Source organism: Pteropus medius, unplaced genomic scaffold (assembly GCF_902729225.1).
Source record: "Pteropus medius unplaced genomic scaffold, Ma_sr-lr_union100, whole genome shotgun sequence".
Taxonomy (NCBI): Eukaryota; Metazoa; Chordata; class Mammalia; order Chiroptera; family Pteropodidae; genus Pteropus; species Pteropus medius.
Genome location: NW_024349801.1, coordinates 9,959,603 through 9,984,714, shown reverse-complemented (window position 1 = coordinate 9,984,714; position 25,112 = coordinate 9,959,603). Strand labels below are relative to the sequence as shown.

The window sequence follows — 25,112 nt, the reverse complement described above, 5'->3', positions numbered from 1 at the left end:
TTTTTGTATCTCTCCTGCTTCCGTATCCTGTTTTATAAAATGAAGACAATGATGGCATCCACTCACAATTAATAATGAATCGATCTGTCAGCACATAGTAGGTGCTTAAAACAAATACTTACTATTTTTCAAGGGCTTTCTATGTGACATGCATTTAGTTTTGTACTATACAACCTATCTCCTTTTCTCTTTAATCTTCAAAATGATCCCGGGCTCATTTTCCAGATGAGGAGACTAAGTAAGGTACAGGGGTAGTAAGTCACTCATCCAATAAAAGTCAAACCTGGATTCAAGCTCTGGTCTCTTTAACATCAAAGAGTGTACTCTTACTCGCTACATATTTATCTCCCATAGTCCTGCTCCCGGGACTGTGGGTCCACTGCCCCAGGTCAGATAACCTGTCCGGGACTAGAGAACTCCAAGAGGAAGAAACAAGGAAAACCCAGGCACATGAACTTCAAGTGCAGCTGAGTTACCAGAACTTCTAAGCTATATGTTTACAGGACTTCTTCAGAGCAGTCTAACTCTTACTATTTCTGACACACCACAGTTGGATCAACCCTGGAAAACAAACGGAATGGAGAGAAATGGCTCTGCTCTGCCCCGTCAGCCTTGGACACGGCTGGGAAAATCCAGAATGTGTGTGGGACACCTGAAAAGGAGCTGGCATGGACCAGTGATTAAAGGCAGCACAGCTAAGACTCTCAACCTTCCTGCGGCTTCTTCTAGATTTTATCATTCAAAGGGAAACTCTTTCCCACCACTGCTTGGTGGCTCAGTGGCTCCTTGATAGCCCGAAAGTGTTTGTGTAGTTTCTCAAATTGTGATACAGGGTCTCTGGAATGAAGAATCAGCCAGAGGCAACCCAGAATCTCTATTAGCTAAGCCCTGTGTCGCTAATGTCCACAGTCAATTCAAAGGTCTGATTTTCTGTTGTCAAAAGATCTCTTTCCAGGGCCTTAGCCAGATATTTAAGCTTATCAAGAGAAGGAGTTTTGAAGAAAAAACAAAAACCAGAGATATATTGATTTCTGAGAATTCTTCCTGAGTTTCTCCGGACCGTGGTACTGTCAGCCTGTGATGAGATTGTTGTTGAGTTTGAATTGATTTTTGCCTTTCAAGACTCAGCACAAAACAAGCCTTCCTCTGGGTAATCTTTTCTACCCCCACCCCTTTCCACGTAGAGTTGACCTTCATAATTGAGATCCTCTTCTACTTCATCAGCGTCTACATTTTCCAGCCTCTATCACATTGAATTGAAATTACGTTGTCTGTTTTATCTACTAGGCTGTGAACTCTTTGAAGACAGAACTTTCTTACCTTCAAGGTGCTCAAGCTATGTTTGTTGCATCAGGTAAATGGAATCTAATTATAAACGGGTGATGAGAGCAAAGAGCACACTAATATTAACCTCGAACATCTACAAAAGCTGGTGGTCAAAATACATTATTGTCTATATCTGATTTGGCTTACTGTAGCCAAATCAAGTTGTAGTCTTGAGTTTGGTATACATCCATGTACTCACTCTGAATTCAGTGACTTTTTCTCAGTTTGGAACTAGTGTAAGGTCACCAATCCAACTGCTTGTGGAGAGTTTCAAGCATGTGGGGATTGCAAGTCACATTATCCAGGGCAGGCCAACTTGAGACATCCTTTTGGACTGCATCACTGCTTATGAACCTGGCTCTTGACTCCTATAAATAAATGAGCATGGCCCTGCAGGGGAAAGTGGAGAGATGCCTGGGTGTTCCCATGTGGCCATTCCCCTGTAATTCAGCCTGATCCAGAACACAGGAGAGAGATTCTAATTGAAAAATCTTTTCCTTAATGTCTAGAACTAGTGGAAAAGCAAATAATAATGGCACCAATTCCTCTGTGCTGTTCTATAGAATATCGACGTGTCTTCAGTTTAGTTTTAATTTTTTAAGGATGACATCCAGAGATAGACATCTTTGGGAACAAAAAATAATTTGAATTGAGAATTTGAGTCTGTCATTTGGTTGATTTTTAAAAATATATAATCTCAATGTGTGGAATGGGAAAGCAATTTGTATTTACACTTGTGAAATTCACCATTTGCTTAATTGTAATGCTTTCTGAGTTTTCGTGTCAAAAAAATCAAATTCAAGTTTGAAAGTGTATACCCTATCCAAAAGTCGTTTGTTTGTTGACCATTATTTTTATCTTTTGGTGACATTGTTACTCCTTATATACCTTGCCGGTCCTCCCCAAACATCCTGGCCTTCGCATCTTAACAATTTCTGCCCCTTCATGTTTTTTTCATTGTGTTCCGTATTTGATCTGACTACTGCTTTTATTTTTAAGAAGTTTTTAAAGTGGACGTCTTTTTTTTTTTTTTGACCCTCCTTGTATGCCCCCTTCCTTTGACTTGTTTCACTCATTACTTTGCAAAATCCTGAATATTCTTGTTCATTAGGCTTCATTTTACACGTGTGCTGTGTACTTAGTGGACAGAAGCTGGCTTTAACCAATATGGGATGATCACGGGGTCGAGAGGACTTTACCTCATAGACGCTCCACACGGGGGCCAGTTCTGGCTCCTTGCTTAAGTTCCCTTGTGACCTTGAAAATGTCCTTTTATTTCTCCATCTATTAATTTTCTCATCTGTCCCTTCAGGCTAATTAATAGCTGCCCCACCTTCCTCACAGGCTTGTTGGGCAACTCAAACAGTGACACTTTTAAATTAAGCTGTGTTCTAATTGACTCCCTTCTATGAGGTAATTACTCAAGAAATTCTTCAGATTATTCTTTCTTTCCCCCACCCTTTGAAAACACTAAGACATTCAGTCTGTTTTACCTTTCTGTATTTGAAGAGTCAGGCGTTCCTAGAGTGACAGAAAATGGCCAACCTGGTCCTTTTGCTTATTTACACAATGAAGAGATTTCAGCGCTCAGCACGGGAGAAGTGGTTTCTCTCTCCCTCCATCCCGGGGCATGGGAGAAATATAACGATTACATGTCTCCACTCTGCAGATGTCTTGCAGGCCTGGAAAACTGGTTGGTGCATTTATTTATCAGATTGTCAATGAAAGTCGGGTGGGCCATGTGGATGAAGTGGTCCACGGAACTTGACAGTGGGCCCTGAAGGGACTCCAGCACAAAGCCGGCTTGTGATGTGGGGTGGTGTGAGGGGTTGTCACACGGTGACCTTCTCCAAGAAGGTAGAATAGTTTTCCTTCTTGGAAGATTCAGGCGAAATAAAGCTGTACCCCAGGCATTAAATGTGGATTATGAAGCAGGGATTTCTCTCCCTCAGTCCCATTTTGCCTCTGTAAAGTAGTTAAGTTAAAAAAGAAAGGATTTTTACAAAATGCTTCGCTTCAATAAATCTCTGTGGGGAAAAAGAAAGAGGGGCAGGGGGGCGGTGGTGGGCAAAAGCAATACACATTAGTCTTCCATTAAAAATAGATCAAAAAACTACCCAAAAGAAAAAACCCTACAACAATGAAATAAATTAGGATAATACAACTGGAGGCCTGCAAACGAGTTTCCTAAATGTTATATTTTCTCAAGCCACTTAGATTTCTAACTTCCTGTCTCTGCCCGAAGCAATAAAGGCAGGAACACTGTCATTAGCTTCAAAAACCATTTTTTTAGCCTCTAGCTGCATTTATTTTTCCCCACCCCCCCACCCCGCCCTTCTCCGTCAGTGTATCCCTGCATTTATCACAGCACAAGTGCACCTTGTTCTGAAGTGTTAGCTGAGATGAAAGGAGTAAGGGAGTGCTCCCTTTTCGCACTGCAGGAGCTCGGTGGCAAATCCAGCGAATGCAGAATTGGGTGGGAGCCCTTTCGCTGGCAAGCTCCTCCCCTGATAAGCTGGCTGTCTGTTAATGGCTTTTCAGGATGGCTCCCCCAAAACGCTGGAGTGCCTGGAGTGCCGTTCCACTCCACCCTATGATCAGATAACCTGTGACCATAATAAACCAGAGGATAATCCTTTATGTTTTTCAATAAAGTAATTACTTTGTCCCTTCACTTAGCCCCTTAAAAAGAGCCAAAAAGAATATGGCACCTAGATGCTATTTTTAACGATTTTCACCTCTTGCCTCTAGGGCCTAAATTGAAAACCTAATTTTAGATCCATCAAAGCCAAAATATGTATATAGGAAGCTCCAAAATAAAATATCCCAGGGCAGCTCGTAAGCATCCTCCGAATAGGTTCAGGTGGATTTACCTCACTGAGGATATTTAATTATGTCATTGAAGAAACACCAGTAATTAAATCATTATTTCTTAGGTGTTACATCCAATGACACTCTAGAGGAAGTCAAAGGCAGAGGGAGGAAGGAACTCAAGAAATGCAAGATGGGCCACCAAGGCTACCAGGCTGACTTAGGGGAATGAATGCAGACTCAACGGTTAGATCAAGTGGAACCGAAACCCATCTGCACATCTGTGTCGTCCTGCATAGGCTACCGGCCCCTCTGAGCCTTTGCTCAAAATGGGGGTTATCTTGCCTACCTCCCTGGTTTGTTGTGAAACTTAGAAACGCGGTTCTTTGCTTGGTACCAGGCAGGCGGTAGGTTTGTCTACAAACTGTTGCAGTGCGAGCTATAACTTATTCATTGTGACCATTCAGGAAACCTGCCACGGTGCCCTCTAGAGAACTGACCATCTCCCTTTTACAGGTTTCCTGAACATCCTCGTGATGTTGCATGGAGGACTCACACCTAACAGATCTTAGAACTTGTTTATTTTCTGAGCGCCCAGACTAAAAAACGCATCGTCTTATGAGAGAGCCAGAAGTCAGTCTCTAGTGGCATTTTGCTTTCAAAAACCTCCCAAATCCTGAAAAGCCCCAGTGCCCATGACAGCTCCATTTCCTGTTTTTTGGGGTGCCCAGGACAGCTCTGCTTGATTCCCTCTGCCTCCTGATCTCTCCTGAATGCCTTGCCTGTCATCTAAGCAGCATAAACCTTGGGAGTGCCCTCTCTGGGAGAGGTTCCATATATCACAGGAGCCAATTTTAGGGCCTGTAATAGGCAGACCTTTGCTCCCCCCACCCGCCCCGGGGTTACCTCCAGGATTATATTATGTTGCATGACAAAAAGGCCTTTGCAGATATAATTAAAGTAACTAATCAGCTGACTTCAAAATAGAGAGATTATTCTGTATTTTTAGGGTGAGTCCAATGTCCTCACAGGTGCCCTTCAGAGCAGAGGGGAAGCAGAGTGATGACAAGCCCGAGAAGGGTTTGATATATCCCTGCTGACTTTGAAGATGGAGGGGACCGCATGGCAAGAAATATGGGCAGCTTCTCAAGGCTGAGAACTAGCTCTGGCTGATAGCCAAAAGGAAATAGAGACCTCAGTCCTACAACTGCTTGGTAAATGGAGACCTCAGTCCTACAACTGTATGGTAAAAATGGGGACCTCAGGCTTACAACCACATGGAACTGAATTTTGCCAATAACCTGAGTGAACCTGGGAGCAAATTCTTCCCCAGGGCATCCGGATAAGAGCCAAGAAGGCAGTGACCTTGGCTGGCTGTTACTGTGGACCTGTGAGACCCCAAGCAGAAATCCCATCTGAGCCACACTGTGCCTGGACTTCAAACCCACCGCAACTGTGAGATAATAAATGGGTGTGTTGTTTTAAGTTGATGGTAATTTGTTATGGCAGCAATACAAAACTAATACAGTGCTCGGGGCCCTCCGTGGGGTGGGTCTCAGCCAGCCCTCAGTCTATTCAGCCTGGTTCCTAGCACATCTCAGCCTTTTTGCCCATTCCCCCTCATCTGCCAAATGGGAATCTGCTCCCCCTATTCGGTAGAATTGCTTGTGTTTGATTATGAGTGTGTTCAGAGTCATACTCAGCCTAATTATTGCTTTTGACTAACCCCAACACATAATGTTGTATGTCATGCTGTACTACTTTTAATTTCACAGATGAACACATTTCTATTCTTTTAATCCCCCTCTCCAACTCTCGTGTTAACTCCATCTGGACAAAGCATTGAGGTGTATGTGTGACTCCTTCCCAGCCGAATGCCACAGCTGCCCTAGATTCACCCCGCAGGGCAAAAACGACGAGGAAAGGGTTTTCCTCTCGAGTGAGGAAAGCCTTATTGTGTCGAAGTCATTGTGCTGGCCTGAGAAATCTCCACTGTAGATTCCACATGTCACTCCACATCTTTATAACTCTTTGGCTCTCGGACCCACCTTCTTAATAGTAACAGCAATATTTATTTAGTGTTTATCACAGGCCAGGCAAGGGATCTGCTAAGAGCTTTTCATGCATTATTTAACTTAATTATAATACTCCCATTTGGCAGATGAGAGGACTGAGGCTTGCGGAATTTCCAGGGCTGTGCAACAACAAGCATAGTCCAACCTTTAAACCCAGGCAGTGACACCAGAGGCCATGCTGTTAACCATCGAATACTGCACGGGTTTTGATGTTTAGGTGTTTTGGTTAAAAAAGAGAGACAGAATGATTCCATCTTTCCCATCTTGATAGATTATAGATTGCCTATCTCATCCATCCTTTTTCAATAATTCTTCCTCTGGGTTGAATTTATAGTCTCTGGCTCCAATACATTACACGGGGGGTGGGGAGGTTGTCATGAGAGGCAGTTAGTCAGTCAATGGTTATTTCCTTGAGGAAAAAGGAAAAGAAAAGTGGACCACTCTTCGATGTTTGTTGCGGGAAAAGCACAGCGGCATGCCATTGTTCTGGGAGGAAGGGGCTTGTTTGTCTTATCAGCTCCTGATAAAATAGGATATTGGGTGGAAAACTAAGTTACAGCAGGTGCACTTGAATTTGAGAAGGAGAGACAAAGCAGAACCCTGGCTATTCAAAGTCTAATTTTTTTTTTTTCTGTTTCAGACACATCACATGCACATACACATGCATGCAGATTTTTGCTGTGAGAATTTGTGGATTTCTATACCCTCAAATGATTAAACTTCAAATGACTTCCATCATGTGGGGTAAAAATTTCGATCTGGGATTCTTTATCCTTGGGTCATACTTTCTGCAAGCGTTTTAATAATGATTCCTCTTAAACGCTTACAATGATGAAATTGGGAGTTTCAAAAGAAATTAAAAATGATCTACTGGCATTATGCCCAGGACTTTGAGAAACTTGAAGGTTGACACCTTTGGGGAAAAACAGACTTTCATGGTTATGGCTCTGATTGTCTCCTCTTATAATAGTTCGAGGTGTTTGCCAGGGGCGTGGTAGCTGAAGGCCCGGGGGTTCACTGGAGAGAGTTCTTCCCAACGCCACTCAACCCCTCCCTTAATTTCATTTCCAGGCAAGATGTGGGTGGGGTGGCTGCATTTATAGGAGGGCAATAATGAGGGAAAGAGACAAGACGAGACTGAAATGTTTATTTTCGTTCTTATTTTCAACTGTGAATGAGCATAAACTCACCCCAAAGTGGCTTAGGCAAAATAAAAAAGGAAGTTTATTGGTTCCTACTGGTTCCATCTGGCATGCTTTGACCCAGATGATCAAATGACCCTGTCATATTCTGTTTCTCGCCATCTTTCAGCTGTGCTTTCCTCTGTGTAAACTTCGTTTTCAGACAGGGTCAGTTCAGAAGGGCAGAAATAGCCACCATAATTCCTCATCCTTCATGTTCCAAGAGCACTGATGAGAAAGAGCATCTTCTAAGAGGGCCAGCAAGTCCTACAGCTGACTCTCATTGGCCCTTAGTGGGTCACATGTCAATCCCCGAGCCAATCACTGGGTCCCTGTTTCTACCTGGAATGAATGCCACCTTGGAGCTGGGGGGTGGGGTCAGCTTGACCCAAGCCATGTAGATTGTGAAGTATGGAGTAAAGAAGTTGTATTATTGCTGGGGAAAAAAAAAAAGAGAGATAAATATTAAAATGAAAAACAACAGACCTCCATTACAGCAGCTGTACTGCTGCAGCAATATCCATTCGCAAGACAGTAACAACCTTACTTGGTGTTGGTCTTTCTGTAGAATTATCCCAGTGGAGTTTGAGGCTGTCATACCTAAGGGACTCTTGTCCCTTATACCTGGTATAAGGAACTAGGCAATGGGAACATAAGACATGGGGTAGAGAAAGGGACATGCACACAGTCATGAAGGGGTCCAGCCAGGATTGTAGATGGCAGGAAAAGTCTGAGCAAGACAAGAAGAGGCAGCTCCTGGCACCAGCACGCCAAGGGTGGGTAGCAGTTTTCTGGCCATGGAAGGCAGGGCAGTTGAAGCCAGCTGGGAGATGGTTCCCCTCCATGCCATTTTTCAGACATAGCCAGGGCGATCTTAGAACTCAGACCTGGGTATGCCAGTCCCACTCCTCACACCCCCAGTTAAACCACACCAGTGATTTTCTGTTGCTCTTAGGATAAAGATGGATCCCTACACAACCTCTACAACTTCCCACCCAAGGTATAGCCCCTATTTTCCTAGTCTCATTTCTCACTGCTCTCGCCTGACTTCCCCTCAGATTCTGGAACTTTCTCTGCTGACTCCTGCCATGGGACTTCACACGTGCTGGTCTCTCCCTTTCTTTGTCTCTACTCACTCTCTGTATTTCAACTTAATTGTCACTCTCTCCAGGAAGCCTTCCCTGACTGCACTGACTCTTCCTACAAGTTCTCATGGTTCCACACATTTCCTCTTGATAGCAACACACCACACTGTGATTGTACATTTCTTTTTGTTCCTACTTTTCCCACTAGACTAAGCTCCTAGGCCCCATGTTGGTTTTCATTCACCAGTGTATCCCTAATGCCCAGCAGAAGGCTTAGCACTTAATAAATGTTTATCGAATGAGCGAGCAAGTGAGTGTGTGAATAAGGCTGTGCTTCAGAGGTACTTGCTAGGGCTTCAGAATAATTGTGGAATTGCAGAGGGGAGCAGGAACCAAAGGGCAACCTGAAGCTGGGTCACGGGATGCTTGGGCCAGCAAAGTCTTCAGCAAAGCCATACAATGTTCATGACAAATCACTCATTTCACTGATTGTGCTTCATTTTCTTGGAACTTTTTTCCTGTAGTCGGCAGTGGTGGTGGCAGTAGTGATTGTGGTGAGACTGACCATATACGAACTGAGTTGATTGTTCAGTTCGACAGTAGATGACCACTCTTGACACTCAAATCTCCTAAGTTACAGTCCTTGGAAGATTCAGCCCTTGTTCTGATCGAACAGGGCAAATACAATCCAAGTATCATCCGTTGGACCTAAACTAGGCTGAAGGCCATCCTTGGTCTACATAGGATAATGGATTTGTGAAGCAAATCAATACTGTAGGCACAATTGTGGGGGGTGGGAGGGGGAGAGCATATTTAACCTACTTTAGAGAAAAAACTCTTTTTAAGGGCTTTGCACACTAATTGCATGCAAATAGATGCTGCTAATTGCAAACACAAGATTCAACCTAGTCAAATTAGAAATCTATTCATCAACAACCCCTTTAGGACCTCTGCTCTACTCTGTGCAGTTTAAATTGTTATTTTATGGTATATACTACCATCTTTCTCACTCGCTCGCTCACTCACTCGCAATTTACCATTGGCTTTCTCCCGAGATTTTTGCCCTAGGAGACTCATCGAGGGTAGAAACTGTGTCCCCTTCATTTTAGTCTAAGGCCCAGCAGGTACCTACTTCAAAACAAAGACATTTATTGAGGTCTTCCTCTGTGCCAAGGTTGGTGACAGGCAATGACAGTAGAGACTGCCTGAATGAATGGATAAACTATTTTCCAGAATGCCTCGTTCTCCCCACCCCTTTTCAAATTTGAGCGAACCCATCTATCCCAGCTCAGATTTCATCTTCCCTGGGGCGCCCCGCTGGATGTGACCAGTCCACCCTCCGCTCTTCTGTAGCATTCTGTCTGGTGCATTTATCTGACACTTTTCATCTACTGTCTTACATTGTGTTTGTTTTTATGCATTAATTCAACAATCATTTACTGATTCCTACTCAATTAAAGTCCCTGCACAAGATGCTACAGGGGACAAAGAGATGGACAATACATGGTCCTCGCTTTCATATATTATTTCTCCTATTCAGCAGCAACATATGTCAAGGCAAGGACCATCCATATCTTATTCATTTTCTAGTCATCTTTTCTTTTCTTTTTTATCACCTATAAAAAGGCATGGCAGAGTAGGTATTATTGTACATTTTTTTCAATCCATGGATGGATGGATGGATGGATGGATGGTTGGTTTAATAATTGGATAAATGATGCATAGATAGATGAATAGTGAAATTTTTGTATTTTACTGAAAATTTGTAATGACATTCTAATGGCTCTCTAGAAATAATGTAGCTTCCCAAATGTCCAATTTCTCTTATGTATTTATGGATCATCAGCAATATGCCAAGCCCATGCCAGGACAGGAAATAGACACATAAACAAGAACACTTAAGATAGACACCCTGGTTAGAGACATGTTGGTATAGGAGTATAGGCACATAAGCAGATTTCTATAATATAGGAGTTGAAGGTGGTTGTGGGAGCGATAATAAAAATGACATAAAGTGCTACAGGAAGCACAGAAACTTGATCACTTTGTTCTTTCTTGATCTGGGAACTCTGCAGAGAGGAGATGACCATAGAAGGCTGTATAAGATTTTTCCCCATGGAAAAGGGAGACTTTACAATCAGGGTTAGAATGAAAGACTGCAGGTGTCAGAGGCCAGGGCTGGTTCTGATGGAGCTGGAGAGCTGGCTCTCAAATGATGTTCAGCGCATCTTCACAAATGGGCCACCAAATGTACCTCACAATCTGAACTAGATATTTTCGCCATACGCGGTGTCGGTGAGATTGGTCAGGAGAACCACTGAGCGGGTGGGCTGGAGTGTACTGCAACACTCCAGTCAAACGAGGCAAGGGAGAGGTGCGCGTTGTAGAGTCCCAGGGAGCTCCGTGCAAAAGAGATCCGGTTTTTACTGGAACACGTGAGTATGGATTGTGGTCAAGACTGTAAAAAAATTCTCCTCAGATAGAAACACCAAGTTAGAGATGTGCTAACTGGACATCTTTTCAAATATACTTTTTATTAAATCTGTTTTCACTTTTTAAAATAGACTTTGCTTTCTAGAGCTGTTTTGGGTTCACAGCAAAATTAAGAGGAAAGTATGGGAAGTTCCCACATACCGTGTGCTCCCCCCAACACACAACCCCCACTCCCCCGCCCCCGCCATCAGCATCCCCCACCAAAGTAGCATATGTGTTACAATTGGTGAACCTACAAAGACACATCATTATCACCCAAAGTGCGTCATTTACATAAGGGCTCACTCTTGGCGTTGTACATTCTTTGGGTTCGGACAAATGTATGGTAACATGGATCCATCACTTCTTCAGAAATTGTCAAGGGTATATCTCGAACACATAGGTTCGAGCCACTCAAAGTTCTGAGAAATAGACTGTTTCCCAAAGAAATAATTGCGATCTTTCCAAGTACGTGGGTATCTTCGACAAGAACAAATTTACTGGCAGCTTGAACATTCTGTTCAACCTTAAAGATCTCAGCACTATAATGTTTGTTATCCATGTGCCTTATTTAATAGACTTGCCTGATGTGATGTTTTATATCATGCTTTGTCTCTAAGTGATTTACTACAAAGAAGATAATAAACACTCCAGGTTCATACTCAGAAAGCCAAGTACACCATGAATATTGCATTCTAAGGTCTTTGAAATTAAAGAGGCAGTATTTACTAAGATGCGGACACATGATTTCTCCAACAAACCACACTACCATCCCTGTCTGTGAGAAAATAAATAATTATGTTACAATACTGAGATGCACGATGACCAGATGAATTATCTGAGAAAAACAGCATCTAATGATGTTCTTTCGAGATCACAAGGAAGAATTATATTCGCTGGAGCTTAGGATTTTTTGTTTTTTTGGTTTTTTTTTTCCTTTTTTCTCTTTAGTTGTAAAAACAATCACAAATATGAGTGCTTCAGGCTTGAACTTGTCAACAGGCAGTGGCCTACTCTGGAGATAGAGATATCACCTGTCTTTGGGCTGAGACACGAAGGCAGGTGTTTCTGTGGGAACTGGGGGCCTCAACCAGCACACACCTTTAATCTTGGGTCGCCTTTCTGGTGAAATGCCCGTGATTCATAACTCAGTCACGTTGCCGAGGAATGTCTCTTCAGATAGATTCTATCTCTAAGAACTTAAGTCAAGGGATTTTCAAACAGTCGCTTGATTTATGTACGTGAAACTCTCGCTCAGGAAAAGAACTTTTGTTTGCGAGCACTGTATGAACAGAGGCCTGAAAGAAAAAATTAGGACTCTCTTTTCCTTCTTCAGTCTCAAAGATTTCCCTGCACGTGAGTGGGTGGCCCACTCGTTCACTTGTGAATCTGCAGAGGAGACAGTGGGGCGGGGGACATGACTAATCCCACACCTTCTCTTTCTTTTGTTTGTGCAACAACTCGATTCGCCATCACCACATCAGCACATTTTGCTGCAAATCTCGGTGCCCTCTCACTTTCGTTTTTCTTAATGTATTTCTCCATTTTCCCAAGGCCACATGAGCCGTTTTCTTGTGAGTGGCACTCCTGCCTCAAATAACTAAAATTGCCTGGGTCTTGGAATCTGAGCCTTCATATGCTCCCACATATTATTTGGTCCTATTGTTTCTTAACTTGCTCATCATTCACATGGTGAAGGAAATTCCATTTGGTCCTTTTAAGGCCGCCAAACTAGCTGACTTAAACACTCAGCCCCAGTTACTTCTGGATATTTCGGTTCTTTATTGAAATGGTCCTTTTAATGTCATCTTTAATTTAATCAAATAGTGTCATCAAAATAACATTTACTCTATTACTGCAAATTCACTGCATTATTAACTAGAGTAACTAGACAAAAAAGATGGTACAAACCCCCATGGAAATATATACTTACTGTAAAAATGGATACAGTTCATAGATGTTCTATATTTAATTTGCAGTTTCAAAGCACTCTCTATGGAGAGGTTTTATGGTTCTGAAATAATTTAAAAACACACTTTACTACAATCCATAGCAGGTAGTTTTTGCCGATTTGGGAAGTTATGGCGTCTTGTACTTTCCGAAGTAACCCAAACTATTTTTTTTTAACATTGACGTACCACTGTCTCATTAGAAATGGGACTCCATCTCCACACCACAAGTGATTCAACCAAGGACTCACTAGTTTTCCCCCGGTTCCCCCCATACACTTGGATTCCAATTATCCAAGTGTAAACAACTCAGTATCATCAGAGGTCACAAGATCCAATCAGCTTGATTAAAAATGCCAACTCACCAATGCCACTTCAGATAGTTAGATCAGAAAATAGGTCATGTTTGGGGCAGGGGACGAAGGTTCAGAGGGTTATGTTATTTAAAATTTTTTCTTTGATTTAAGGGAAAAACATGGACCAGGAGGACAAGAGTTCTGGGTTCAAGCTGTCGAATAAGTTATTTGCTAAGCCTTAGTTTTCTCATAAGTGAAAAGGAGTTCCATGACAGTGAGACACTATCAAATAATCTGATTTTTTAAAAATGCTTGTCTACCCACTTTCTCTTGAGATCAATACTACTATTTTCCAATTAGAATTTTTTTTTTTTATCAGAACTTGCCACTAGCTATTTCTTTGTACAGTAGGAAGGTAAAATATCAAAGGAGCATCTCTATTTCAAGATTTTCATTCTTCTCCCTACCAAGAAATTCTATTCCTGGAAGGATATTGGATAGACTTAGAAATAAGAGTATTGAACCAAAGTCATTTATTTTCAAAACATATATATATTTCACCTGTTGCTGTACATGCCACAAGCCAAGTACTATGCTAGGCCCTGAGACAGTCAAGACCAATAAGTTCTATATGTCTCTGTCTTATGGAACTTAAAGTCTAGTGGGAAACACAAACATTTGAAAAGAATGATAAAGTAATTCAGATATTATAATAGAAGTCTTCACAGGGTTAACTATCCATTCATCTCTTCAACCATCTCTTTCATCCATCCTTTCATGCATTCATCTGTCCACATGTCCATCCATCCATCCATCCATCCATCCATACATACATACATACATCCTTCCATCCATTCTACTATCTTTACTTTCATTCACTCTCCATTTATCCATCTATCTACCCACCCACCTCTAGGGTTTCAGAACCATCAGTGCTGAATCTCATTGTGATATGAAGACATGCGTTTTGGTTGAAGATTAAAGAGCTTGTCAAAGTTTGCAGAATAAAGTGGAGATTCAGACACTGATGAAAAACCTGTATAATTATGACATCAAGAAAGCTGGAAGCCTTACTAAGGCCAAATGCATAAGTTGATGAATCTGAGACAAGTGGGGGGGCAAGATGTGCTTCATCAGTTGTTGTCAACCCTACTGGAATCATCTGTAAAAAAAAGTGGTTGCCTGGGTTCCTCTTCTGGGGAGTCTGATTTAATTGGGTTAGAGTGCAGCCTGAGCATCAGGATTTTTAAAGGCTCCCTAGGTGATTCTAATTTGCAACTAAGGTTGGAAATAAAGGATGTGAGGGAGGGAAGATCTTTCTGGATGATTAAAAGAAATGCCATCAATAAATATCTGTGCCTTAGGTATATCAGTTAGTGGGTATATGGTGCATGGGTGGGCCAGACTAGTTTAACAGACCACTGATTAGGTCAAATGTCATAGGGATGAGAGACAAAGGAATATGTTGTTGATCACACAGTAGAGACTAGACTCGGGCAGCAAGACTAATTCTAGCCACCCATCTTTTAGTATAGATAATCGCTAATACCTGACTTGTAATGTTTGACCCCAAACTGGCCATGATTTAGGTCACAAGTCAAAGACATCCCTGCCTCTAGCTAAGAACAACAGAAAATTATGGGACCAGGGCTTCCTATCCTCCAGTATAGTGCTTGCCTTGTGGTACATTTAAAAACAAGTCAGTGTTTGTTGCTCAGTCACTGGCTGACATTGCTTATTCTTCAGTTATCTAGGTTTGCTCTCTAACAACCTCAGTACTTTAAATGAAAGGATGCTGTTACCCAATGGAAATCATTCACTTGCTTTAGGTTAAAGCTATTGAAAATTGCAACAATTATCTCATTTTGTCACATCTTACTAGGAAAGGACATATATCCATTATTTTGCAGATATTTATTGAATCAGGCACTGTCAAGCACAGAACAGATCCAGTGGTAAAAAAGAGAAAAATAGTCTCTGCTTTCTAGGATCTTACTATCTGGAGGGGACAGAGGACTAAATAAGGAAGATTGGTACAGCTCAACAATTGTAATGGTTCTGTGCGTTACCAGCCACTGGGTTGTATGACTGTGGTAGAGGTATATAGCTGTTAATGCAACAGGAGAATATTTAGCTTTGGAAGTTCTTTCTAATTTGGCTGCTTTATTTTAATTTTTTCTCATTATATCGTCATAATCTTTCATCGAACCTCTGCCTCAGTTGTCATGCCTATTACACACACACACATACAGATTTTTTAAGACTTATTTTAAAAGTAGAGAACTTCAGAAACTATGGGGCTTTCTTTGGTACCTAAATCCCCTTAACTTCCTAAAAACAGACGAGTCTATGGTGTATTCTCTCCCCAGAGTATCTTCAGGGGAAAGAAATGACTCACTTGTAATTGGACATCTCAAAAAATAATCAACTCCACAGATCTGTGCTTGCCCACCTGAAGACCCCCGAGACTCCAGCGTTCTCAGCTAAAGGTACAAGTTTCCTTGAAAAAGAGACTCAAGCCAAGCATTTAGTGGTTATGTTCCAGATCCTACTGTCCCTGGAATCCAGGCAGTTCTTCGTACAGGGTTGGTGGTACCTGAACATAGGTTCATATAGGTTAGTGAGAAAAATAGGGGACATTACCATTATGTGTTTTTTTAAAATGATAATTATATGATTGGACTGATGGTTATGTAATTAAAATTGGCTATATTGGTATTGTTCTCTGTAAAAGTTGTTGCTGTAAGGGCATTTTGTCTTCGATTATCAAAGAAGGTGCAATCTGTGGCATGGCACCCAAAATATGCTCAGCAAAAATATATTTATGGGATGGATACATTGATACGTGGATGGGTGAGTGGTGGTTAGTAGATGGACGGGTAAGTGGGTGAGTGGGTGGGTGGGTGGATGGATGGATGGATTGTTGGACGGATGTATAGATGAATGGCTAGATGGGTAGGCGGATAGGTTGGTAAAAGGATGAATGCCAGTTCCCCTTAAAGGACTCTTTACAAAAAGGCTTTGATTCTCAAACTTTAACATGCAAGAGAATCCCCATTTTCTTGCATGAATATCCTGGGGTGTCACTCCCAGAGTGAGTGATTCAGTAGGTCTGGAAAGTAACCTGGGGAACCTGCGTTTTTTAAGCAAGTGTCCCAAGTTATCATGGTATGGGTAGTCTTGCCCTCCTAGCTCCTAATTCATCTCTATTTCTATTACATCTATTTTATTGATTTTTATTGCAGGAATCATTGTGCATTCCATGTTGCCTGCATTCATGAGGTGCTGTTTTCAAATTCACATCAAAGACAATTTGGGAGGGATTGGGGCTCTCTGTTGCCAGAGACAGCTGTCCTGTCTCTCATCAAGACCTCCTTTCAGGATGCTCCTGAGCAACCCTGGATATTCCTTCTACCTGTGACTCGGTGTGCCAGGTCATAGGGAAGATCTGGAAAGGGATGATCTTGGGGTGAGCAAGAGGGAGATGCTTGTCTTCTGAACGAGAATGTCTCCCAGAAGAGAGCCAGGCCTTTGACAGGGACATCCATCCTATAGGTGACTCTCCATGTGGTGTGATTTGTAGGGAGTCTCTCCTTTCTCCTTTTCCACGGCTGAATCTCACGCCAGAGGACAGAAATTTCGGGTCAGTGGGGTATCCACTTTTTCTCTGGAAGAAATCTGATTGTGAAGTAGGGAAGAAAAGGCTTGGAGGTGATGGATAAGGGCTACTCGGCGGCTGGGGAGTATGACACATTGATGATTTCCTTGTAGGCCAAGTTTACTCTCAGGGATGACAGTCATTTTCTAAGAAAGTGAGATCACTTCACAATGAGTTTAAAGGCTTAAGTAATGTATTCTGTCAGACAATTCTCTGAAATGGTTTTCCAAGTGAATGCATCAGAAAGTGCCTAGAAAGAATGCCTGGCACGGAGAGAGAAGCGCATTCAGAAATGTGAGCTGCTTGAATCAGAATCTAACTTGAGGTGTATTGTACATACAGTAAGATTGTGAATTGTTACTTATTTATACACCTGTGTGATTTATTCATACTGCTGTGTACCCACCACCCAGATCAAGGTAGGGAACATTTCCAACACCTAGAAGGCTTACCTGTACCCAGTTCCAATCAATAAATCTCATTGTCATCAAGAACTAACTTCTATTCTGATTTCTATTACCGTAGCTTTCTATTCTAGAGTTTTATATAAATAGAATTATACAGTATATACTCTTTAGTGTCTGGCTGCTTTTGCTCATCTCTATATCATAGGATATTCATAGTATTCCAATCTTCTTTATTTCTGTGTAGTACGCCAATGCCTCCAACATTTTATAATTATGAAAAATGTCAAATCTACATAGAAGTTGAAAGAATTGTACAGTAAACATTTATACAGGCATCACGTAGATTTGACAGTTACCGTTTCTCTCTACCTGCATTTTACCCACCTATCCATCCTTCTTTCCATCCATCAATGTATCTTATATTTTGATTCATTTCAAAATATAGGTTGCAGACATCAGTCACTTAAGCAGGTGTATCCTTATTGCATCACTGAGCTGGAGTTTGATTTTTTTGCTTATGATTGTTTTGTTGGGATATGATTTCTTTTTTAATAATTAGAGTGATTTAATGATAAAGCTATTAAAAGCCAATATTTATTGAGTATGGACTTTGTACCAGACATTGCACTAAGTACTTGTCATATGTTGTTACTTCATTTTAAGATACAGAGACTGAGCCTTGAAGCTATTATCGACTTGCCTCAGTTTACAGAGAAAGTGTCTCAACTTTGGATTGTGGCTGACTCCCAAGCCAATTTGCCAGCATGCAATTCACAGGAATGTGGATTTAAAAACTTGGTGTCAGTGCCGATCTCTGCCTTGTCTTAGCTATGTGATTTTGGGCAAGTGAACTAACCTCTCTGAACCTCGAATTTACCCGACATTAAAATGATGATAATAATAAGAATGCCACAGAATTATTTTTAATGATAGAAATTTTTAAATGCCTTGGAAAATGCCCGCCTCATTCAGATTCACAATCTAACACTTTCAATTAGAAGATTCTGAACCTGTTAGTCTATAGAACAAACTATGTTACTCAATCCAGTTTTGTTATTGCTATTATTTGTTTTGGCTTTGTCCTTGCTGAATTGTGATTTGATTCCATTTAAGCATCTTCCTCTACAAACACAAACTCTGCTCTTCTCTATCTCTTCACTCAGTGATGTTATAATATCTAGAGGCTTATTGATTATTTGTTTGATTCTATTGTGGGCACAAGAGCAGTTCTTAGATTAAGACTATTAGATTTTCCCAAACAGTATTGCTGTGGTTTATACAATTGGACAAAATGGGTGATCTAATTTGGACTCAATTTGCTCTCAAGTAGAGCTGGAGGAGGGAGGTGCTGTGAATTGGTTCTGAGCCTGAGAACAAGTAGGAAAAAGTTATCTCCAGGTGATATCTGTGTGCCTCATCAATTCCAGATACACTACGTGAGCAGGTCTGACAATTCAAAGCTTTTTTGCTTCGTTTCTTTTCTTGTCTATGAGCTAAAGAACCTAGCTTTACCTATCCAACTGAGATATTAAACCCACTGATATAATTTATTTTTCCACATGAAATATCTCAGAAAAAAAAGTACCAGGTTGAGTTTTCTTGAAGCATTGTTAAAAGACTATGGGTTAAGAGATAATAGATATACCCAGAAACAAATCATTTCCTGATGGCTGCTTTGGATGGAACCAAATGGAAAGCATTTCTTTTCTTTCACTGTACATGCCCACCCTGGCATCTAACCATTTTTGATCATATCATCCATAGACGTTTCAGTTCTGTGTTTTACCTTAACTTTATAGCATAGTTCCATGATATTATTGACTCTTCATGAATATCACTTTTAATAATGGCTATAAATTCCATTTATTGGCTATTACTGTAGTTTATTTAACCATTCCTCTAATAATGAAAGTTTAGATTGCGTCCATATTTTCCTTATTACAAATAAGGCTAAAAAGTAACATGTAAGCATTTGAGACTAGTAAATATAATATATAAAATTTGACTATTTTTTAAGATTAGTTTTCCAGAAGTAGAATTACTAAGTAAAATAGTATATACTTTTTTTAAGCGGCTTAACTACATCACACAATTATTTTAATGGCATGTCAATATCATTGAAAATGATGGTTTGGGTTCAAATCCCAAGTACTACCTGCCCTACTTTGGGAAAATCACTTAACTTTTCTGTGCCTTGTGTTCCAAATCTGTGAAATGGGCAAGACAGTAGTGCCTACTTCATAGAGGCGCTATGAGGATTGAATGAGTTAATATATATAAAGCACATAGGATGTGTCTGGCATGTAGTAAGTGCTTAGTAAATATTATCTGCTATTTTTAGTATTAACTACTATTGTTGCCTTTATGGAAGAAAGATCTATAGAATACACAGAAATCACCCAAAGCCTTCCTTCAATCTATTGTTTTAGTGTCTCCCCTTCTAGAACCTTCCCTATAGTCACTCACCAGCCCTTGAGATACCCCATACATGTTTTAGCCTATTTTCCCAAATTTGGCTGCCTCTCCGGGAAGTCCATCAACACTGGAAAGTGCATGGAAGAAAGGAGGCAAACTCATCCTCTAAAATTTGTTCCAAATGGTGAGTCCAACCCTGAACAATTGAGAGGTGACCACCTTTGCCCACCCAAGCTCTCTAAAACAACGAACCTCGGGAAATGGCCAAGCCTAGAACCATAGAGATTAGATTCCCTCCAATTGGAGGAAAGGTCACTGCGAAGGTCAAGAGCTGGCTGCTGCAGGGCATGGTGCAGAGTTCTGACTCTGAATCTGTGGGATCCATGAAAGCCAGAAGGCTGGGATGGGAGAGGATGGGAGTGGCTTGGCATACATCAGCTGGATTGCAGCATCCTGGAACACAGCAGCAGCAGCAGGCAACAGAGAGCCTTCCCTTGACCTTGACCTCTTCCCCCCACAGTTTTGTATTCTCACTTCTCATTTAGCATTTACCCAACATATTAAAAGTGTGTGTGTGTGTGTGTGTGTGTGTGTGTGTGTGTGATTTCCCTTTCCTCTGAGTTCTCTAAGAGCGAGTAATAAATTTTACTCATCTGCTCATTGCATGGTCTCTAGATGATCCATACATGTGGATGAATGAATGAATGAGTGAGTGAATGAATGGGTTAGTTCCAGAATATCCAGGCAGTGTACCCCATAGTCCTACCCATCCTGGCCCAATAGGAAGGGGGTAACCATCGATCCTAGGCAGGAAACATGAGCTCTGAGCCCCAGCCATGCGATATGGATGGACAGAAAGTATCACTGCAAATGGCCGGAGAGGCCAGGTCCTGGTGGTGGCCAAATCGTTCCCTGAGGAGTTCTCACCAATGTCACAAAAATGGGGCAACAGTCTTAATTATGGATGTAATTATATTTTATTGTTAACCATCATGAGCAGAGGGACAGTACGATAACTGTGACCAGTTGGCTTCGATGTAAACTTTGACCTCGAAGCAATGGGGTGGAAGCCTTTTCCCAAAGATCCTGTTGATGGTGACAATAAGCACAAGTCCCAGCTGCCAAGAAGGCTGATAACAGGAGAGCAGAGCTCATCTTTCCTTTTTTCTTCTCCTTTTTTTAAACCATGCTCATTGGTTTTAGGAATCATTAGCATGGTAAAGATTAAAGCTATTGGAGATAGCACAGATTGTTTCATTTTATTATGTTCAATTGGATTGGATCCGAGCCATTTGCAAAGTGCAGTATTACCATAAGAAGGGACTTGGAATGTTTGTCACATAATACCCCTTCACGGAGAAGGCAGTTTCTTAAAATTAAAAAAAAAAAAAGACTTGAAATAGAGTGGCTTTCTTTTCCTTTCAAAGTGCAACAAAATAGAACTCTGTCAAGATGAACTGGCTGACACCTGATGAGTGGTCCAGATACCTAGTTCCAGTGGCCCTTGTCTTTAAGTACTTACTTCAGGGGACAAAGTCAAAAAAGTAAAGCTCAGGACTCCTGTTCTGCTCTTTCAATCAGAGCCATTCCCTTCTTAATAACCTTATATTGCTGTATTCCACCTAAGATACTGTTCATGAAAAGGGGGGGGGGTTCCCGCTGCTTTAGCAACAATTAAAAATATGTTGAAAACATTATGCTAAGTGAAAGATGCCAGTCACAAAGGACTATACGATTCCATTTATATAGAATGCCAGAAGTGGCAAATCTATAAAGACAGAAAGTAGATGAGTGGCTGCCTGGGCTGAGAGGACATGGAGGGATTGGGACATACAGCTAAGGGAGCAGGATTCCTTTTGGGACAATGAAAATGTTCTAGAGTTGATATGGTGACCATTACACAACTTTGTGAATATACCAAAAACTATTGAGTTGGACATTTTTCAATGGGTGAATTGCATGGTGTGCAAACTATATCTCAATAAAGCTGTTAAAAACAGTATGAAAACTGTGATGTAATTCAGTCTGATGTTTGGGTGTCTCAAATGTCCCCGTTGTAGTTTGGAGCAGGACAGAAACCCAGGTGTGGCCTGAGCAGCACACAGTGGAATGGGCTTGTCACTTGTACCCAGAACATCCTACTTCTATTAAAGCCACCAATGAAGCCAGTAGGTCTTCGATAGCCACATCACCATGTTGACTTTCAGTTACATAATTGGATTTATCATGGCACTGTCATGATTTTACTTGATTTCTTGTCTCTGCCCAATACAGCATAAACCTCCTTGAAGGCAGAGTTTCCAGTTCACTGTGAGCTATTTCTGAATACTATCAATTACAATGACCTCATGCCCAGCAGGGTGCTTGTTGTTGAGAACATGCAATGAATGAGACATGACTCCGACTCTGGACTGTTCACAATTTATCTGGAGAAAACTGGTACAATCGGGTAAAACCAGGAGAGATTTCAACCAAGAGCTTATGTTTGATCTAGGTCTCGAATGATGCACAGAAGCTCAGAATATAGGGAAGCAGAGAGTAAGGCATTCAAAGTAGAAGAAACAGCATGGAGATGGCATGGAGCTAAGAAGAAACGTGATGTAATACCAGAATCATGAGAAATTTGTTGAGAATTAATTTGAGACCACGATTTAGAAAGATAGTATATGATCCACCACATCCAGAACTTTCATGGAACAATGTATACTACTGTCTCACCCCATATAAGTCATAATTCTTGGTGGCGGCTAAACCTAGCTTCTGACAAAAGGGAGTATATTGGTTCATGTACTAGGAGGTCTTGGAGTGATAGCTTCAAGCATGGCTGGATCCAGGGGCTCAAATATAAAATTAGATTATTTGTCTCTATCCAACTTTTGGCTACGGTGATCTCCCTTTGGCTTACTAATACAGCAGGTTTCCTCTACCTGGTGTGAGAGACGGCTACTAAAAAGATCAGGCTCCCATTCTCGTATAATATTAATAACAGCAGGAGACCTCATTCTCTCTCTCAGAGTATATGTATCCCAGGGAAGAGCCTAGCCCAGCTTAGGTCTCGTGCTTTATCCGTGATCCAGTCACTGTGGCCAAGAGATAGGCTATTTAATAAGCTGGCCAAGGTCATGTGCCTACTGTTGTGGAAAGGGAACAGAACACTTTAATTGGCCCACAGGATCAAAGGGAGTATGCTGTTCAGAAGAATAGAAGGAAGGACAAGCATGCTAGATGAGCAAAAGCTATAGCTAAAACCCTATAGCCCCTAGTTTTTTTTTTATTTTGTTTTGTTTTGTTTTAAGTTTAGACATTAAGCTACATCTCTGATATCTTGTTCATGTTATATTGGATTTCAAACCTTAGCTGAGGATTTTATACACACATCTGATTAAACTCCCTTTAGGTAGACTGTTAACAAGAGAGAAGCAATTCATTTCTCTTCCCTGAGCCTCAGTTTCCTCTTCAACAAAATGGGGGGAATAGTGCAGACATTGCAGTCTGCTTATGAAGATCCATTGGGAGCATTAAGCACACACTCAGAGAGCATTATAGTTCTTCCCAGCAAGGTCGGACTTTGTCCACCTGCTGTTTACACAGAACCTTCTCCCTCCACCTGTCATTTTAGAAAACTGATCTGACTGAGGAGGTATCGCCTTACATCCAGGAGCCTCAGACCTCTCCGGAGAGTGCAGGTTATTCTCCTTGTACCAGGGAAGACGAGGCTCAGGGCAGGTGGCAGAAATGTGTCGTTTCCAGATGAAACAGGGCTCCCTGGACATCAGCTGCCATGCTCAGAAGGGCGTTCAGACAAAGAGCCAAATTTAAATTCATGTAATGTTGCTGTTTGTAACATTGAATACTTAAGACATCTGCTCAAAGTCTGGCATTATAAATGAATGGAAAGGATCCAGGAGTGCTTTATTAGATGGGAGCTGTTAAGTGGGCGCTGCGTATTTCAAGGCAGGATCTTAATCAGACATTATTTATATCTATAATATTTTACAAATTAAAAGCAGTAGAAATAGTCACCGGAAGGATGTCAGCAAGCAGGGGTGGAAAAAAAAAAGAGAGAGAGAGAAGCCGAAGCCTAGAAGAGAAAGGCCGATCATCTCTGGGGGAGGAGGAGTGAAAAAGTAGCAAATTTACTGTCATTGGCAGGTGTCTAAATGTTCCGTTTAAATTAAATGGCACATGCTTTCATGCAGCCTGGGCACTGCACATCCCACCCTGTTTCTGTTTTGGCTACGCAGCCTATTTTTCTTTCCCTTTAGAGCTTAGCCATCTTCTCCTCCCTGACACTAGGTCACCCAGGGCTCCTACTTTATTTTTTTCCTTTTACTTTAGTTCATTATGCTCTGTGATTCAGTGGAAACATAAAAAAAAAAAAAAAAAAAAGAAAGAAAAAAAAGAAAAAAAAATGGTTCTTAATTTTAATTAATGGCAAACTTAGAACAGGCCCATTTAATAAATCTGTTCTCTGAACTTAACAAGTCTCCTCGCCTGTAAGGGCCTCCTGTCATTTTATTAGTGCCAGAGCCTCCCAACCGAATGGCGGCGGAGTAATTGACAAAAACTGCAGGTAAGGCATGAGACGCATAATTGATTCATAGGACCCCTTCCCCAGAACGCAGTGAAGAGTTCATTATTTCTCCAGCAGTTGGGACTCAGCTGTTGTTTCCACTGGGATTAAACAGCTGTCAGCATTGTTAATGACTTCAAATTCATGCATTAAAATCCTCTCATTCCCTTCCCTTAGAAAGTGGGGTTTTAGAAACCTCTGCCACATCCCCCTTTATGGGGGAGTGAAAATCCGAGAAAAGATAACGGCCCTTATTACAAAACCACAGACCGGAGCTTGTGTTGATGGAATCTCGTAATGAGTAATTAAGCCGCTTTGCGAAAGTCGGGCTGTCATGTTGGCATTTTGGTACTTAGTTCCATGGTGGAAGCAGCTGGGTAGACTGGGAAAGTAATAAAGGGAAGAACACTAGGAAACTAGAATTCTAGAATTATCTCCATTTTTTTAACTACACAAAAAAAGAGTTCCTGAACAATTAACCGACCAAAAACAAACTTTTATATGTTCTTAAAGTATACCTGCCAATTTCTTCAAACATCTGTAACGATGTGTCCGATCAATAGGATGTCTCTGCTTTGCTTTGCTTTCTTTTTTTTTTTTTTTAGTAGAATTTTTCTTTCCGTGTAAGTCTCTCAAACCGTAGGAGAACAAACTTTAGAGTTTTGTTATTGTTTTGGTAGAGATGGTTTTGTTTTCCAAAGCACTGTCTTAGCAAATGAACGTTTGAATCCTGAGTTTGATTGAGAAAGCAGTCCCTGAGGAAAAAGTAAATGAAAGTATTTCTCAGTGTCTTTAGCAATACGAATTCCTACGGAGGCAGGGGACGGGGCAAGAAGATGGGAGCAGTAGCAAGAGGGCTTTTGA

At 41.3% G+C, this 25,112-nt stretch overlaps 1 protein-coding gene across 7 annotated transcripts in view; it reads left to right on the top strand.

Moving 5' to 3' along the window:
• WWOX (WW domain containing oxidoreductase) overlaps nucleotides 1-25,112 on the top strand; it is a 932,057-nt gene that overhangs the window by 667,395 nt on the left and 239,550 nt on the right. The window contains exon 9 of one of the 7 annotated variants that reach the window (XM_039888499.1): nucleotides 15,565-23,827. The exons of 4 other annotated variants lie outside the window; for them this stretch is intronic. In XM_039888499.1, coding sequence (XP_039744433.1) covers nucleotides 15,565-15,588 — 24 coding nt within the window. In that variant the 3' untranslated portion in view covers nucleotides 15,589-23,827. Of the gene's footprint in view, nucleotides 1-550; nucleotides 1,249-1,287; nucleotides 1,772-15,564; nucleotides 23,828-25,112 lie in introns of those variants that run through there. 2 more of the 7 variants (XM_039888493.1, XM_039888488.1) reach the window with 2 other exon arrangements.